Source organism: Neodiprion lecontei, chromosome 4, assembly GCF_021901455.1.
Source record: "Neodiprion lecontei isolate iyNeoLeco1 chromosome 4, iyNeoLeco1.1, whole genome shotgun sequence".
Lineage (NCBI taxonomy): Eukaryota > Metazoa > Arthropoda > Insecta > Hymenoptera > Diprionidae > Neodiprion > Neodiprion lecontei.
This window is the reverse complement of record NC_060263.1, coordinates 41,449,443-41,464,829: the sequence shown is the minus strand read 5'-3', so window position 1 is coordinate 41,464,829 and position 15,387 is coordinate 41,449,443. Positions and strand designations below refer to the sequence as shown.

The 15,387-nt window shown below is 41.9% G+C and overlaps 1 protein-coding gene across 1 annotated transcript; it reads right to left on the bottom strand.

The window, feature by feature from the left end:
- Nucleotides 1–5,691: 5,691 nt before the first annotated feature.
- Nucleotides 5,692–13,966, bottom strand: LOC107218986 (histone-lysine N-methyltransferase 2D; the record flags this gene model as incomplete). The annotated part of the gene is made up of 1 exon (XM_015657435.2): nucleotides 5,692–13,966. A coding segment is annotated over one exon (3,315 nt), but the record flags the coding sequence as incomplete, so codon positions are not given.
- Between the last annotated feature and the right edge of the window lie 1,421 nt (nucleotides 13,967–15,387).

Here is a 15,387-nt window from a genome sequence, read left to right as displayed (position 1 = left end):
CAAAAAATGGAAAGCAGATATAGATTCGGCACATTGAAACCCTCGTATCTGTAATATAAATTTTTATTTTTTTTTTTTTCCAAGGAGGAAGATTTCCTTTCAGACCGGTGAAATCAAGCTCATCTATCGTTATCCAGCCAAAGCCCCGCAGCAGCGTTTAACTCTCGCGAAATGCTCTCTTTCACTCGGCCGACCGTGCTTTGAGGGCCGGATCGAAAGCAAGATTGCCGGAGATCGACGGAGATCCACCGCTCCGTTTCCGTAGACAAACAAGCCTCGCATCGCGGAGGCGCGCATCTGCCGTTGCTGCCACGCCGTCGAAGAGCAGAGTTTGAGCTTCCCAGGCTCAAGATGCACCTGGTCCTCGACGATGACGGCGACGGTGTCGAGATGAGAAGAGAAGAGAAGAGAAGGGAATAGAAGAGAAGAGAAGAGAAGCGAAGAGGGGCGGCGAGGGGAGGGAATCGAGAGGAGAGGAGAGAGCAAGGAGAAAGAGAGTGGCTGCGCCACCTTCATCCAAAGCACGGCACCGTGCACCTCAATAGTCCTTTTCAATACGGAATGGTATCCTGCAGAGTACGAGAGATTTATCTGGCCCGTCCGTGTCAACGCTTCCCCGCCGGATCCCCGAACTCCGGGTGTACCGGGAATATCGGAATCACCGAATCACCGAATCACCGCGAATCTTTCGATATTTCGCTTTAATGATCCGCGCTTGCAGTCCGGTACGAATTGACGTAGCAGAATAATGGCGTCGATCTTTTATCGCGGCTTTACCACGCCGAGCGATATCCATTTGAGACTTGACCGTTGGTCTCCGATAGAAGTCACGGTCTAACAATAGCTAACGGAGGAAAAAAATTGCAGGCGTATGTGCCGATACTTGACTCACAAGCCTACTGTGACCGGCACAAGATCCTAAATCGAATTCACTCTCGTTCAATCGGTTTCAAAGTCATCGAGCGACGAATAAATTTTTTATCTTCTTACGCGATCCCGGTTTTATTCCATTTTGATGGAATAATTGTTTGAATTTAGATCGGTTCTCTCGATAGTTTGTATAGTAATTGTTCCTATTCCGTAACTTGATATATAGTGTCGGATATTTAAAATGAGGTTATAGGTAGAAATACGTTGGCCGCCTTTATGCTCTTACAATTATTTACGGTTACTCAAACTTACGAAACACCGTGCGTGGATGATTTGATAACGATATTTAAAATTTCTGCAAATTATTTCACGTGAAAGGACACTTGTTCTGTCACGTGTTTTTATTACTCGAACAGGCTTGCTGTATCTTTGCAAAATATTCAACCCAAGTTTTCATTTTACTAAAGCTTATTCAGTTTTAATTCGCCTGATTTATCGTTCACAACGTTTAAGTTTGACAAGTAGAATACTCACGACGCGCCCTGTCAAGCACAAGCCATCTGTTGCCATTCGCATCGTATGTGATACATACGTGCACATATGCGTACATGTGTGTGTATACTGGTGATATATCGCTGCGCGCAGGCTTGCTACCCCGCGAAATTAGGTGACATATGGCAAATGTGGATTTCGAACAAGGCCAAACCGATTGTGAGACGAGAGATGAAATCACGAAGGTGCAGAGATATTTGCCGATAAGGTCATCGCGTGTTACTGTGATCTTGTATGTACATGTGTACCAGGGTGTTTGAAAAAAATTATTTTATTTTCTTCCAAACAGGTTCAAAAGTTCCATTCGGGTATAGAAATACGTCGGTTAAAATTTGAGCTCTTAATATCAACGTTAAGAGGTTGCGCGTCGCACTTTACTAATTTCCGTAAGAATAACATGGAAAGAATGGTTTTTGCTCCTTTCAATTTTTGTAACTAGTTAACGATGCATAGTATAGAAAATTCACAGCCGTATTTTTATAGAGAATAGATTTCTCTCTAAAAAAGTTCTCTTATTATTTTCTGATAAATTCACTCGTTCAAAAATTATTTAAGGTCAACGGTTATTTAAGGACCTTTTTTTTCGAAACACACTGACGTGTACACCAGGTGTGAAAAGCAAAAGAAAAATTTAAAAAAAGCTTTAATGGGTAATGAATAAGCTCGTGAAAAAAGTTGAGTCGTAGTTTTTTTTTTTTTGTACAGAGCATGCATAACGCACACGTAATGGTAACCGTATTGAATTTGAATCCTCGATGGTATCGAGGCTTTGGTTATTATTAGGCGATAGGTAAATTAATTAGTTAATAAATCAGAAATGAGATAAGTATCGACTCGGACGCCTCGCCCTCTCACGCATTCCCCGAGCATCAATCAAAGACCAATTAACTAATACGTTCCATCGCTTGTAGATAGAACGAGGCTGCGTGACGAAAGAAGAAAGAAACATTCACCTCTAATACAAACACGAAAACAATTCTAATAATCGAATTCAATTTCAATACACCATCAAGGTACCCAATAATTGCTTCCCCTGAACTTTATGGGAGTTTTCTTACCTTCGACAACGAGTCATAGCAGCTTGATGGTCGTCATCGGAACAGAAACTGGAATGAAACTGCACAGTGATCCTGTAAGACGCTCTGGCACAATGATTTTCAAAATGATCGTCGAGATCGAATCGTTTACACCAGGATCAGTGCGTGTATAGAGTTCGTTCGACAAACCGTGCACGGTAATACGTCGCATATGTCTACTTCCAAATGGAAAGGTGATTTTAAGCATCGTTGATAATCCCTTGTAGACGTGGTTGATTACACGACGTTGCGAAGTGTTTACATTACTTACACGTGTCGATAATAACGATAGTCGAGGACTCGTCGGACTCCCAATCTCGCTTCATCGGCCCCGACGTTAATGCTCCAAGGATTTCCGATCTACCGAGAGAGACTTGACGAATCGACCATACATCGGAGGGCGAGTCGCGTTCACTCGCAACTAGATTTGAATACAAGACCGTGGGTCGATAAGTCGAGACTTGTTCGATAACGAACAGTAGGGAAATTTCTATTACAAGAGCTCTAGATCTATTGTACTTTCATTCTAATCGCGGCGTTAATTTGAATTCTTATTTGTTCATCGAGCCGTTTTATGCTCGGGGAGATACGTGATTGGAATCGATAGCAGCGATGACGACGCGTTGCTGCCGATGGCGCGTGAGAATATTACCGGGGTAAGGAGTGAAGGAGAGAAAGATTATCCGTGTACCAACCTATAAAGGTGTAGATAAAAGATGAGGAAAGAAACGGGTCGACTCCTCCCGGCTCTCCGGGGATAATAAACTCGGAGTAACTCCGGGGCGAGGAAATAACTCAAGAAATAACACGAAACTCAATCTCTTCGGCGTACCGCCGCGCCTCTCCTCAACTTCCCGAGGTCTCGTAACTTTCTATTACGCGACCTGCCTCACTTCTGTCGACGCCGCCTGAGTTACGAACTCTCCGCGCGTCTCACCGAAGAGTGAGAAAACAAACCTCCTTTTTGATCCGATTCCTCCTTAGCCGTTCATCCGAATTATCGACGAGTAAACGACGACGAATCCCCGGATGAATTTACAAGAATGACAAAAAATAATCGATTATTTTTTCACGATTTATCGAGCATAATTTCGGTATTTTTCAAACTCGATTAATCGAACGACTCGATTTTTTTTTATTTGTTTTTTTCACCCCCACGAACGAAGCGCTGAAATATCAATTTGGATGACAAGCGAATGTTTTGACCTGAAATTGGAAAATATTTTGAATGTAACTGTACATTGTCAAAAAACTCTTCCGCTGTTAAGACAACATACTGAAATATACGATCTTTTGGTTTCATATGCACCTTTTCAAAAAAAAAAAGAAAACAACGAAACGATCAATTAATCGATTAAGTTTTACCGATTCGATCGAGTTGTGTTCGATTATTCTCTTGGACTCGATTGTTCGACGCATGGATTATTTTCAGCCTAGTGGCCATCCCTCAATTTACACCGATATTTCAAACCTCGGAACGCCCATTCACCATGGTGAAATCCAGCCTTTATGCCGGCGGATTTTTCACGGCGTAGAAATCGGCGATGCACCGCCTCTGCAGCCCCCGAGTCTTCACACTTTGAAAGGTAGCGGAGATAAAGGGGAGCGGAAAGAACCCGCATTGTCACGAGACGAGCTCTGCTACCTCGACGCGAGGATGCAACTCATTACAACAGCTGTGTCTGCAGTGTGAGAAACTCTTGCAGCCCGTACGGACGCATTAATGCCCAGAATCAACGCCTCTCCCGCCAAATCCCTGGGGGTCCCTGGATCTCGAGGACGGTAATGACGGTTATGGGATCTGGATACGCCGTCGCGGATGATCGGGGAGAAATTTTTCACCAAGAACGCGATGTCGTTCATATTTTTACTTCGTGCAGTAAGGCACCAGTTATTCACCCTGTCTCATTTATTCACCATTTTTGTTTGTATATGTTTGTAGATGCTTAGTTATAAAATTAACAAAGAATATATTTTTAGCGTCTAATCCTCTAGCGATCGGTTCTAATCATCGAGAAATTTCCAATCTGTACCGTAAATTTATAATTTTGGAGAATAAAAGGGACAATAATTTGGTCTAAACGTGTCAATAACTGGTACATTTGCTTCAAGCGATGCCGGACGTTTTGCATTTGCGGTATCGAAGGAGGAAAATTTTTATTTCATGCCAAGACAGATTACGCGTATCGTTAAAATTCCGCTTGAAGACGGAAAAATGTTGAGAATCGGAGCAAACGCAAGCACTTGAAATGGAAGAATTCTTTTTTTTAAGATCGTTTGATTCATCGAATATACAATACAAACGGGTCACGATCTTCGATCGTTCAGAAAACATGCATTTGTAACACTGGCTAAAGGTTTGTTAAAAAAAAAAAAATCGATGACTGAAAGATTGGAATATTAAATGCAAATTTTCAAGTCAGGCTTTTCTTGATAACAACGCGTCAAAATTATAAAAACTCTGCACATACAGATACAAGGTAGGTGAGTCTTTGTTTTCCCGATTTCTCAAAGTTACCACACCTTGTACTCGACTCGTGAAGCGTTGGGCTTTGGGATTAGGTACATATGTAGACGTGTGTACAACACGATGTAGTTTCGGCTTGTTTAATGATACGGCTAACTTACTTCGGCTTCTCACACTCTATCTCTGCCTTCGTCACCGTCTCTCGCGCGAGTTGTGTAGCCTTGACTAGAAGGGGGGGGGGGGGAGGGATGGAGGGAAAGGGTGCCGGAGAGACGGCAGAGATGGAAGAATGGGCTCCAACATATGGTCCGCGCGAGAGACTCTGACTCTGAAGACATGAAAGCAGCTCTCGTTCGGCGTCTTCGACTCGACTCGCTGTGCCCAGCTAATCTCGTAATTTATCACAGGATATGATTTTCGGGGTAAAAGCAACGCGGGCAAACCCTACTCACAAATCGTTTCCTTCGTCGAGTCGACCCGCCATGTTTTCGCGATTCTTTCTTACGCTCCACGCACGAGTCCTCCCAGCTTGAAGAACCATTTCATCGTCCAGTCCATTTGCATTGACGCGTCACGCGACGAGTGAATCGTTACGCAATCGGATTGTTGCACAATTTTTCCGAACCAGCGTCGTTCGCCGTCGTGGAGGAAATACGATGTGCATGGGTGGCGGAGAAAATGATAGAATTACAATATCGATATTCATTATTTATTAATTAGCTATTATTCTGAAAACGTATGAACATTTGTACATGGATTTTGTATCATGAGGTACTTTTGTAACGGCATTGTCAAGATGTCATTCATAAATTTCATAATACCAAGAATTGTCCTGAATTTTATTTCCATTCATTATTCAACGCACCTTCGACCGTTTGGCAAATTCAATTAATTATTCTTATGCTTGCTTCGTGTTTTAAAATGTTTCGAGATCGTCAAACACTAAGAAAATTTCGAGTCACATGTTACATATGTTAAGAACGAAGTTCCCATGCTACATATTTACGGTTTCGGATGTTAATTGCAGAACGACATAGTATATGAAAGATATCGGCTATTGCTGAATATGCAATTTGTTCACGTTTTTGCAAACACTGATCGTGAATTTGTCTGTTTACTGGTAAACTTGCTGGCTGGCATGTATAACGATAATTAATTTCGAAGGATCCGTTGAACCGCTTTCGCATTAACGAGGATGGAACAACAAGCTGTAGGATATTGCTGAAAGTTATGAATATTCCGACAATGCTTTTATCAATAACAATTAATTCATTGTTCTCGACTGAATCTCTTATATAATTTAGGTTCATATAGAAGCTGATGTGCGCAGCTCGTTGATTTGTATATATCATATTTGTATTATTTCTTATTCTTCGTCTTAATATTGATATTTATGTATTACTTATCAATTCATATATACCCAAAACATTCGTTCACAACGAATTAAAAAACATAAAAATTTAGCTAAAAGACGTACAGTATAGAGTAGACTACACCTAACATCATTTTTCATTTAATCATATTTACTTTAAGTTATCATAAACAGATCGTTCAATATTGCTTCGTCATCAGGTAAATTTTATACTTAAAACTAATTCTTTGAGATATCGTGAGACGTGCCTTGTTGACTTGGCGAAGCTCGTTACGTGTAGATATTTTTCTCTTCGTTTCTGAGTTCAATTATTTCTTATAAGTTTTGTTGCCAAGCATATTTGTACAATTTGTTTGCACATTTTATTCGTCATTTTTCAGCCCTGTCTCTTCACGTCGATATTCAACATCGCAACACTGTGCAGCCTACAAGGTGAGAAAATTTTCTTATTCGCTTTTCTTTGTTTGCATGTAGGTATTGTTATTTTATTTATTTATTTATTTATTTATTTTTTCTTCTCCTCTCCCCTCTCATTTACTAGATCTGAACTGTTTTTCTAACCGTGTTACAAAATTCTTGACGATCGTTATTACCTTACACATACCAACAGCTATTTAAACTCTTGGAGGATATTAATGATATTGAATATAGGTACTTGAACATTTCATCAAGATATGGTATTTTCATGTTGGTTGCCTCATTGTACGCAGGTAAGCAGGGGATGAAAAACTAATGGAAACAGATTTGAATGCGTGAAGAAAAAATTTCTAGAATAATGGTAAACAGAACGAGGTATGTGGGTGGCAGGATGAGTGCGGAGTAAAGGAAAAAAAAACAAACGATAATTGAACAACGTAAGGTGTATGAAATAAAATATATTTATAAAAACATAATTAAACACGTTTAAACTAATACAGGTCGTATTATTATATTCTATCTCGATAGTTTTATATCGGCCGTATACAGGAACAGAAACCACATTATTAGTATAATTACTATTAAGATTATTATTACTATCGTTATAATAATATTATTATCGTTATCATTATTATAGTAATTATTATAATTATTACTATTACAATTACAATTACAAAAACTTCAAGTTCCGCTACTAGAATGTTTCGAAGTTGGGTTCGAATTTTTTTCTCACATTTAATATTATGGCACCACTAGAGACGAGTATCGAAACGAAGAAAAAATTAAAAAAAAGAAAAAAGACCGGCAACGACGAGTTAGTAACGTGATGGATACATGTGTATGTATTTGCATATAATATAGTATGTAGAGTGGTTAAAATACCGGCTTTCAGAAAACTGCAAGATCATTTCTCAACTCGATAATTTTCGTGGGAACTTTGCGTTCAATAAACTATACAGTTATATGAGATTCCTAATGAAAAAATGGCCACCGTTCCTACACGGTAAAATGCCCGCACGATAAGATAAAACATAAAGAAAGAGAAGAAATCGATGACAAACATTAAAACAGTAAACAAACTAGGTAATAATAAACAAAAGGAATAAAAAAATTGTTTGGCACAACCAATCATTGTTTGGTACTGTATTCTTTCGAATTAGGTATATTTATTTCTATAATATATATATATATTTATTCATTCATAATAATAATAATAATAATAATAATAATAATAATAATAATAATATGTATATCGTCGTACAAGTAAATATTGTAAATACGTACATTTCTCAAACGAATGCCCAAGATTTATTGTTACATAATATGTATATCATAATGTATAGTCAAAGATTGCTTTGCAAAAATGCCCAGATTTATCATTTTTTTTTTTTTTTTGTTTGCAATGATATCTCTACTGATATGAGTACAATATGTATTTATTTGCTTCTTATCCTTTAAACTGAGTACAGTAATACTGCTTGATATGTCTAACGTATGCTGGATATTTGTATATTTAATTTACATGTCTATTACGCTTACATGTTACTGGCGGACGATCGAAGGAACTGATTCTGTGAAAATTTAATCCTTTGATAAAATGAACATTATTTCTCGTTCGTCTTTATTTTTTTTCTCTCTCTTCCCGTTTCTTACTCTCTTTTTTCTTCAAACCGAAGATCTTGATTTTATAATATGTATATTGCAGCAAATGGATTTCGAACAATAAATTCGTGGAAACAACATCAAAAAGACAAAACTTATCCAATTCGCATGAAGATAAGACAGTTTCAGGATGCGAATAAATTAGAGTATACGCATTATATTTCCTCTGTCCGCCTCGTAAGGTATTCTGTATTTTACAGTTATTGCATTGGTTTTATTTCTCATTTAATTATTTATTTATTTAACTATTCATTTATTTACTTATTATTCTTTCCTTCGTTTTCTTGTTACATAATTGATTTTTTTAAAAATTATTTTTCTTCGTTTTTTGTCATTTAATTCCTGAACTCTGAGGTAGTCTGTTCTGAGATTTCATACGTTACAAATGGCGAGTGCTAATTCGTTATCATTTAATATAATTAAAAAAAAAATATTTACAACAACATGGTAGACCTCGTCCCAATTGAATGACTATAGGCAATTAGAAGCAATTTCTTTTCTTTCTATCAATCACAATATATTTAAAATGAGTTACGCAAAAATTGGAACAAACGCGAAGTGCAAACACAACAACGAACAAAGCAATGAGATACAACTAACTCGTATATAACCACAACACTTTTCAATACTTCAACTTATCAATATTTATAAAAAATTATTAACTAATATTCAACAAAATAACTATAAATTTCGTTTTGGCGAGGTCAGCAGTTACCTACATTGCATGTAAATACTCCAACACTTTTTCTTTCAAGAAATTCGAGTTCGCCAATCTCTTCCCCGAGTCACGGCTCAAGTTTACAAAGTGTACCTTCTGCATTTCATCTAAAACAGATCGATGGATGGCGAAGGGACGCAGAGGTGATAGACAATCCCCCAGAGACTGACGAGCGCAAAGATCGTTGGCCAAGAAGAAGAAGCGCAAGATTCTTAATAACTTAGTCTATCTTAGGTTTAGAAAAGGAACCAGTGTGAAAACGACGTGCCCTTTGATTAACTTTATCATTATTTCGATTGAAATTCGTGAGATGCGACGGGATAGTGTTCGGAGAAGGTTAGTTGAAATTTTACCGAAGAGAAACGAAATCCAAATACGCGACAGTGGTGTTTTTCAATTCATTCTCTTCGTTGCTATCAGTTATTTTGCGAACTTCGTTATTTCAACTTTCACGCAACACAAGTTGTGATTCGTCTAACGAAAATGAAATGATAAGTGGTTTGCGATGAAAGCGCATTCGTTTTCACATTGGATGAAATATTTTTAATATGCTTTTTATAGATTAGTTATTCACTATAAAATACGAGTATTAAGAATTAAGGATTTCATCAATTTATAATTAGTCAATTAATATTAAATCAGTAATAATTACAATAATATGCCTATACATTTAACGTATTTTGTACAATTGATAAGCTTCAAGGTTTGATATCGTTTCAACATTAATTATTACCGCGCTGTCGTTTCATATTTAAGATTTACAATCATTTCATTTAAGTTATCGTGACTGGATTTGCCATTAGTCCGAGCCGTCGCGGTCAACAAAGTCGAGCAAAAATCATCGGTCAGCCGTGTGTACCGCGATTGGCGCCACTAAATGACTTGGTCAAATGGAAAAAAATTTTTTTATCCCGAATGATGCCAATAAAAAATTGCAAACTTACGTTACATTTGCATTCCGGTCTAACAATGAAGCTACTTCATCCGTCTTCTTTTTGGTTTCGATACTTTTCCCTTCGAACAATTGAAAATCGTGCATACAAGAATACACGCAAAACAACAGTCCCAGTGACGGCAACGATTGATTAACGTCATTCGTTTTGAAAAGCGATTTGAAATACGCAGCAATGATTTCATGAAATAATAAATGTCGTTGAGCAAAATCAATACATAGTCCGAGAACCGTTATCACCACGTTTCAGCAACTATTCCGTGCGAATCACAAACTGCCCACATACGTTTATTCTTATTCCTTATTTTGTATATTCATTTATTTATAACGAAGCATTTAGTTTAATTTTTTCTTCTCCTCAATCTCTACAGAAATTTCAACCTTTACCTCCCAGTGCCGACCCTCCTTTGGTACGTTTTCAATAGTTTCGAGAGAAACGACCCGCGGCGGCAACGCGCTCTCGGCTGACTCGCTGCCGGGATAACAATTTCGGGCTTTTGCGAAGGTAAAATAAATACAGGGAGAGGGGGTCGCGCAACGCCCGTCGTGTCCTTGCGTTACGCGTTCAAACGATGAGCACTCTGTTATTGTGTTGGTTGTGTTGATTGTGCTGACCGTGACCGTGATGATGATTGTTCTTCTTTTTGTGAGTCTCCAAGTGTTTCATCATGTGATCCTTCCTTATGAACCCCTTGCCGCAGGTGTCGCAGGCGTAGGGTTTCTCACCCGTGTGAAGGCACATGTGCCGTCTGAGATCGGTCTTGTGATTGAACTGTTTCGGGCATGACTCGCACTTGTAGGGCTTCTCACCGGCGTGCTTATGTAAGTGTTTGACGTGCAGGTACTCAAGGGGAAATCTTTTGCCACACTGTTGGCATTTAAACGGTTTTTCACCCGAATGAAAGCTTTTGTTGTGCTGCGTCAAGTAGCAGGCCTTGTTGAAGACCTTGTCGCACTCGAGGCACTTGTGAAACCCGTCCTCCGATATGTAGTGCGAACCGGTTTCCGTGACCGCGATTTTATGCTTCTTGTACATCAGCAGAAACTTCTTCGTGTCCGTAACCTCGTCTTTGAGGATCTTCGGACCCGGTTCCGTCTTACTTTGAGGCAGATTGTTGTTGGCCTCAAAGGTTTTCGGTTGACGGTGCTGTTGCTGTTGCTGTTGCTGTTGTTGCTGCTGCTGAGGAACATGAACGAACTGCACGACAGCAAGGGAATCGGGTTCTTGGACAACTTCCATGGCGGTCAGGGACTCGTACCTGGGTGGCGAGTTTCTGTAGGGATCATAGTTTGATCCTGGGGAATCAAAGGATCTGTCTTGAGGAAGGCTTTCCTCCGGACTTAGCCCCCCCACGTTAACGGCCTGTGGTTGGTTCTGGCCTATAAAAAACCCGGTGATACCGAACTGAGTGAAGCTCGGCAGGGGCTTCTGGTGATTGCTGAAGGTCCCAAAACCGGGCAGCATCTCGTGGCTTTGCTGCTGCTGTTGTTGCTGGGCGCCGGGGTCGTTACCAATAGTAGTTACTTGGCTGGTGATAGACTCCAGTAGACCCGGGATGCTGGTAGTAGTTGTAACGTGGGGGGGCAAGGCGTTTGGGTACGGCTGATGAGGCATCGAAGGACCCCCCATCGGCGGCGAATTCATTGGCGCCCCCATTATTGGAGATGGTGAAGTCATGTGCGGATGGGAGGCCATTGGCGAAGGTGAATTCAGGTGCGGATGGACCCCCATGGGCGACATGGGCGAATTCATGGGATGGTGGGCCCCCATTTGCGACGGCGAACCCATTTGATGCTGGTGGTGGTGCTGCTGGTGCTGGTGGTGCGGGTGGTGGTGGCCCGCCATTGGCGATGGCAGCGGGGAATTGAGGGGCACCATTGTGGATGGGATGTGGAGTGTTGAAGGCGGTTGCTGCTGTATGGTTGCCGAAGATTCGCTGCTGTTGGAATTGCTGTTGGTGTAGAGGGTGGCCGTGTGGAGCAGGCCCCTCGCCGCCTCGCCCGAGGGACCTGCCATCAAGTTTGGGGGACTCCCCGAAGAAGATAGTTCCGGTGACCTGGGCGGCCCCCTTCCCGATCCCATTACCGGGTCTCGGCCGGGATGATGGTGGGCGCTAATCGGCATGTTCGCCGGGTCGGGCTGTCCGCTCTGCTTAACCGCGTTCTTGTGCAGCGTCGTGTTGTAGTGACGCTTCAGGTGGCCCGAGCTGGTGAACCACTTGTTGCACGCCGTGCAATTGTAAGTCTTTGGTCTGCGCGCCTCGTTGCTTTTCCACGACTGATTCGTTACCGGCGGTGGTTTAGGGGGCTGCTGTAGAATCCCGGACAGCTGATGGGTCGGCATCTGTTGCGTGCTGGTTATTATTGGCGATCCCGGATGCCTCGGCGATTCTACCGCCATGTGCTGCGCCCTCAGGAACTGGCTCTGGTCCGGTATCGGCGACACGTTGTCCATCGGTCCCATTGGCGGCATCGGCGACACACCAGGATGGTACTCGTGGGGCTGTGCGGAAGGCCATCCTAACATAGAACTCACCGAGTGCGGTCCACCTCTCCCGGGATGCTGCATCGCCTGCTGCTGTTGTTGCTGCTGCTGTTGTTGTTGCTGCTGCTGCTGATGCAGCTGCATCTGCATCTCTTGTTGCTGTTGTTGATGCAGCCTCATCAGTTCTTCCTCATAGCGATGCGTTTGCACCTTGTGCGAGTCGAGATCGAGGATCTCGGCTTGCTCTTCAGGCTCTTGTTTCACCTCCTGTTTTATCACGCGCCCATTGTTATAGTCGTACCCAGCCGATTGTTGCTGTTGCTGTTGAGAATTTGCAGCCTGCGGCGGTGACGCATGCAATTGTTGTTGTTGTTGTTGTTGTTGTTGTTGTTGCTGTTGTTGTTGTTGTTGTTGTTGTTGTTGTTGTTGTTGTTGTTGTTGTTGTTGTTGTTGTTGTTGTTGTTGTTGTTGCTGCTGCTGCTGCTGCTGGCTCTGCTGCGACGGACTATTACCGATCTGCTGATACTGCGGCTGACCGGGATAACCACCGGGGGATGTCGGATGATTGGCACGAACGTGCTCACCTAGCAGGCCTACGTTTTCGAAAACAGCGCCGCACTTGTCGCACTGCAAGGGGCTCCTGGGGCTCATGGAGCTTACAGAGTTAGCCCGTTCCGGAGGATAGTGCTGGGAATGTTGGTAGGGGTGATACCTGTAGCCGGTTTGCGTCTCGGGCTCGTGACTGGGCGAGTATTCGTGGGGAATGATGAAAGCCGGTTCATTTTCCATGAAGAAGCTTGCGTCGTGGAACATTGGCGTTTGGTAGTGACCGAAAGACTGCGAGGTCGGTGGCTGCTGTTGTTGCTGTTGCTGCTGCTGCTGCTGTTGCTGCTGCTGCTGCTGCTGCTGTCGTTGCTGCTGTTGCTGCTGCTGCTGCGGTTGGATGCCGGGCGTTGGTAAATTTTGCTGAGCCGGTGACGCTCCCTCGGACGGCGGCCCAGAGGAAGGTTCACTTGAATCGGCCAGCGCCGTCGTGCTATCTCGTTTCACTGTCACGTGGCTATTGTGATTCCCAGCCTTGCTGTTGTTGTTGTTGCTCTCCTCCTGCTGCGTTTCGTTTGCCCACTGATTCATTAGATTTTCGTGGTGATATTGCAGATGAACTACCAAGCTCTTGTCACTCTCAAAATAGATGTCACAGTCTTTGCAGTGAAGTTTGTCGCTCTCGGTGGTACCCACGTACTGTTTCTGCTTCTGTTGTTGATCGACACTTGCCATCTCACTCACAACTCGCTTGTGATCTCTCTCTCGTCTTTCGTCTGTGCCCGTCGTCTGTGTGTAGACGGGGACGAGGACGACGCGCCGACTTTCAAGCGGATCAACACGTGTCAGTATTAATCACCTGCTTGTTTATTTAGCCGTAGACAACACTCGTGGTCGTGTACATGTTTACGAATTAGTGAGTCCATAATGTAACATTCAATTTGCGAAAGTTCACGTTCACACCGTTTATTATTTATTATTATTATCATCGATTTTCGTTTTTGTACGAGAAAAGAATTATTGCGAAATTTTTATTTCCACGCAAATATTTTTATTATATTCATTTTTACATGCTTTTGAGATTGTATAGGGTTTTTTCTTTCGCTTTAGATGCGTGGATAAACGCGTAGAACAAAAAGCAAACTAAAAATGTACAACGTGTTCTACATTTATCATATGATCCACGTCATTACAAATATCTCGTCCATTGTCCAAAGGACGCTAGGCGCGAATGTTTTATCACCTGACATTTTCGAACCGAGATTCAAACGATCAGTGAAATTGGCTGTGTCAATAACCGTACTGAGGTACAAGAAAGAACGAGCACGCGAGATAGAGAAATATATATATATATATATATATATATATATGTAGAGAGAGAGAGAGAGAGAGAGAGACAGCGCGCGAAATAAAAACGGAGAGTGAAAAAAAAACCACAAATAAATAATTTACAAGAATAAAGTATAATGAAATAAAAATAAAACGTTCGTGAAAGTGAAAACAATCACGTAAGAAACGATAATAATGAATACTGTTAATAAATAAAAAATAAAAAATAAAAAACGAACTTGGCAATTGTTTGATTTACATGTTAGCCGATTCTGTGGCTCAAAACCACCGAATTATCTTCCAAACGAACTGTCTTCAGGTCACAATCTATCACTCGACACTTTGCCGCGCACTGATCGACGCCGCATCTCCGGTGCGGGACTGTTTCGTGAATATTGTTTTTAATGTCCCTTTTTACACATCTTTATACGTATGTGTAAAGTTCACAGTTTCCAAACGGTCGAACAACCACCAATAACAAGCACGGGCACCCGCGATGTGCCGATGTATAAGATCGTGGATAAATATGTTATATCCATTTACACATATTTACGTCCTTATCATGTACCGGGGTACAGATAGCGCGCGACGCATGTGTCGAACGGCCGCGCCGAAACAAAACTGTATTTAAGGACGACGTGGGCGACGACGGCGGGAGGTTAGAGGCGGAGTGGCGGGCGATGCAGAGGGGGGCGGGAGGTCGGGGTGGGGATGGGGGAGGGGGTAGGTGGACGTGGCAGCGTCACTGGCGAAGAGTAAGAATAAGAAGGGAATACAAGGAACGGGGAAGGAAAAAAAAAGATAAGAAAAGGAGAGAAAACGAAAAAGGAAGGAAATTCCTTTGCTCGTTGATAAATAATGTGGAGAGCTCGCATGCAGGTGTGTGGGTGCGAAAGGAACGGCGAAGCGGACAGAGATAGGGAGAGAGAGAGAAGGAGAGACAG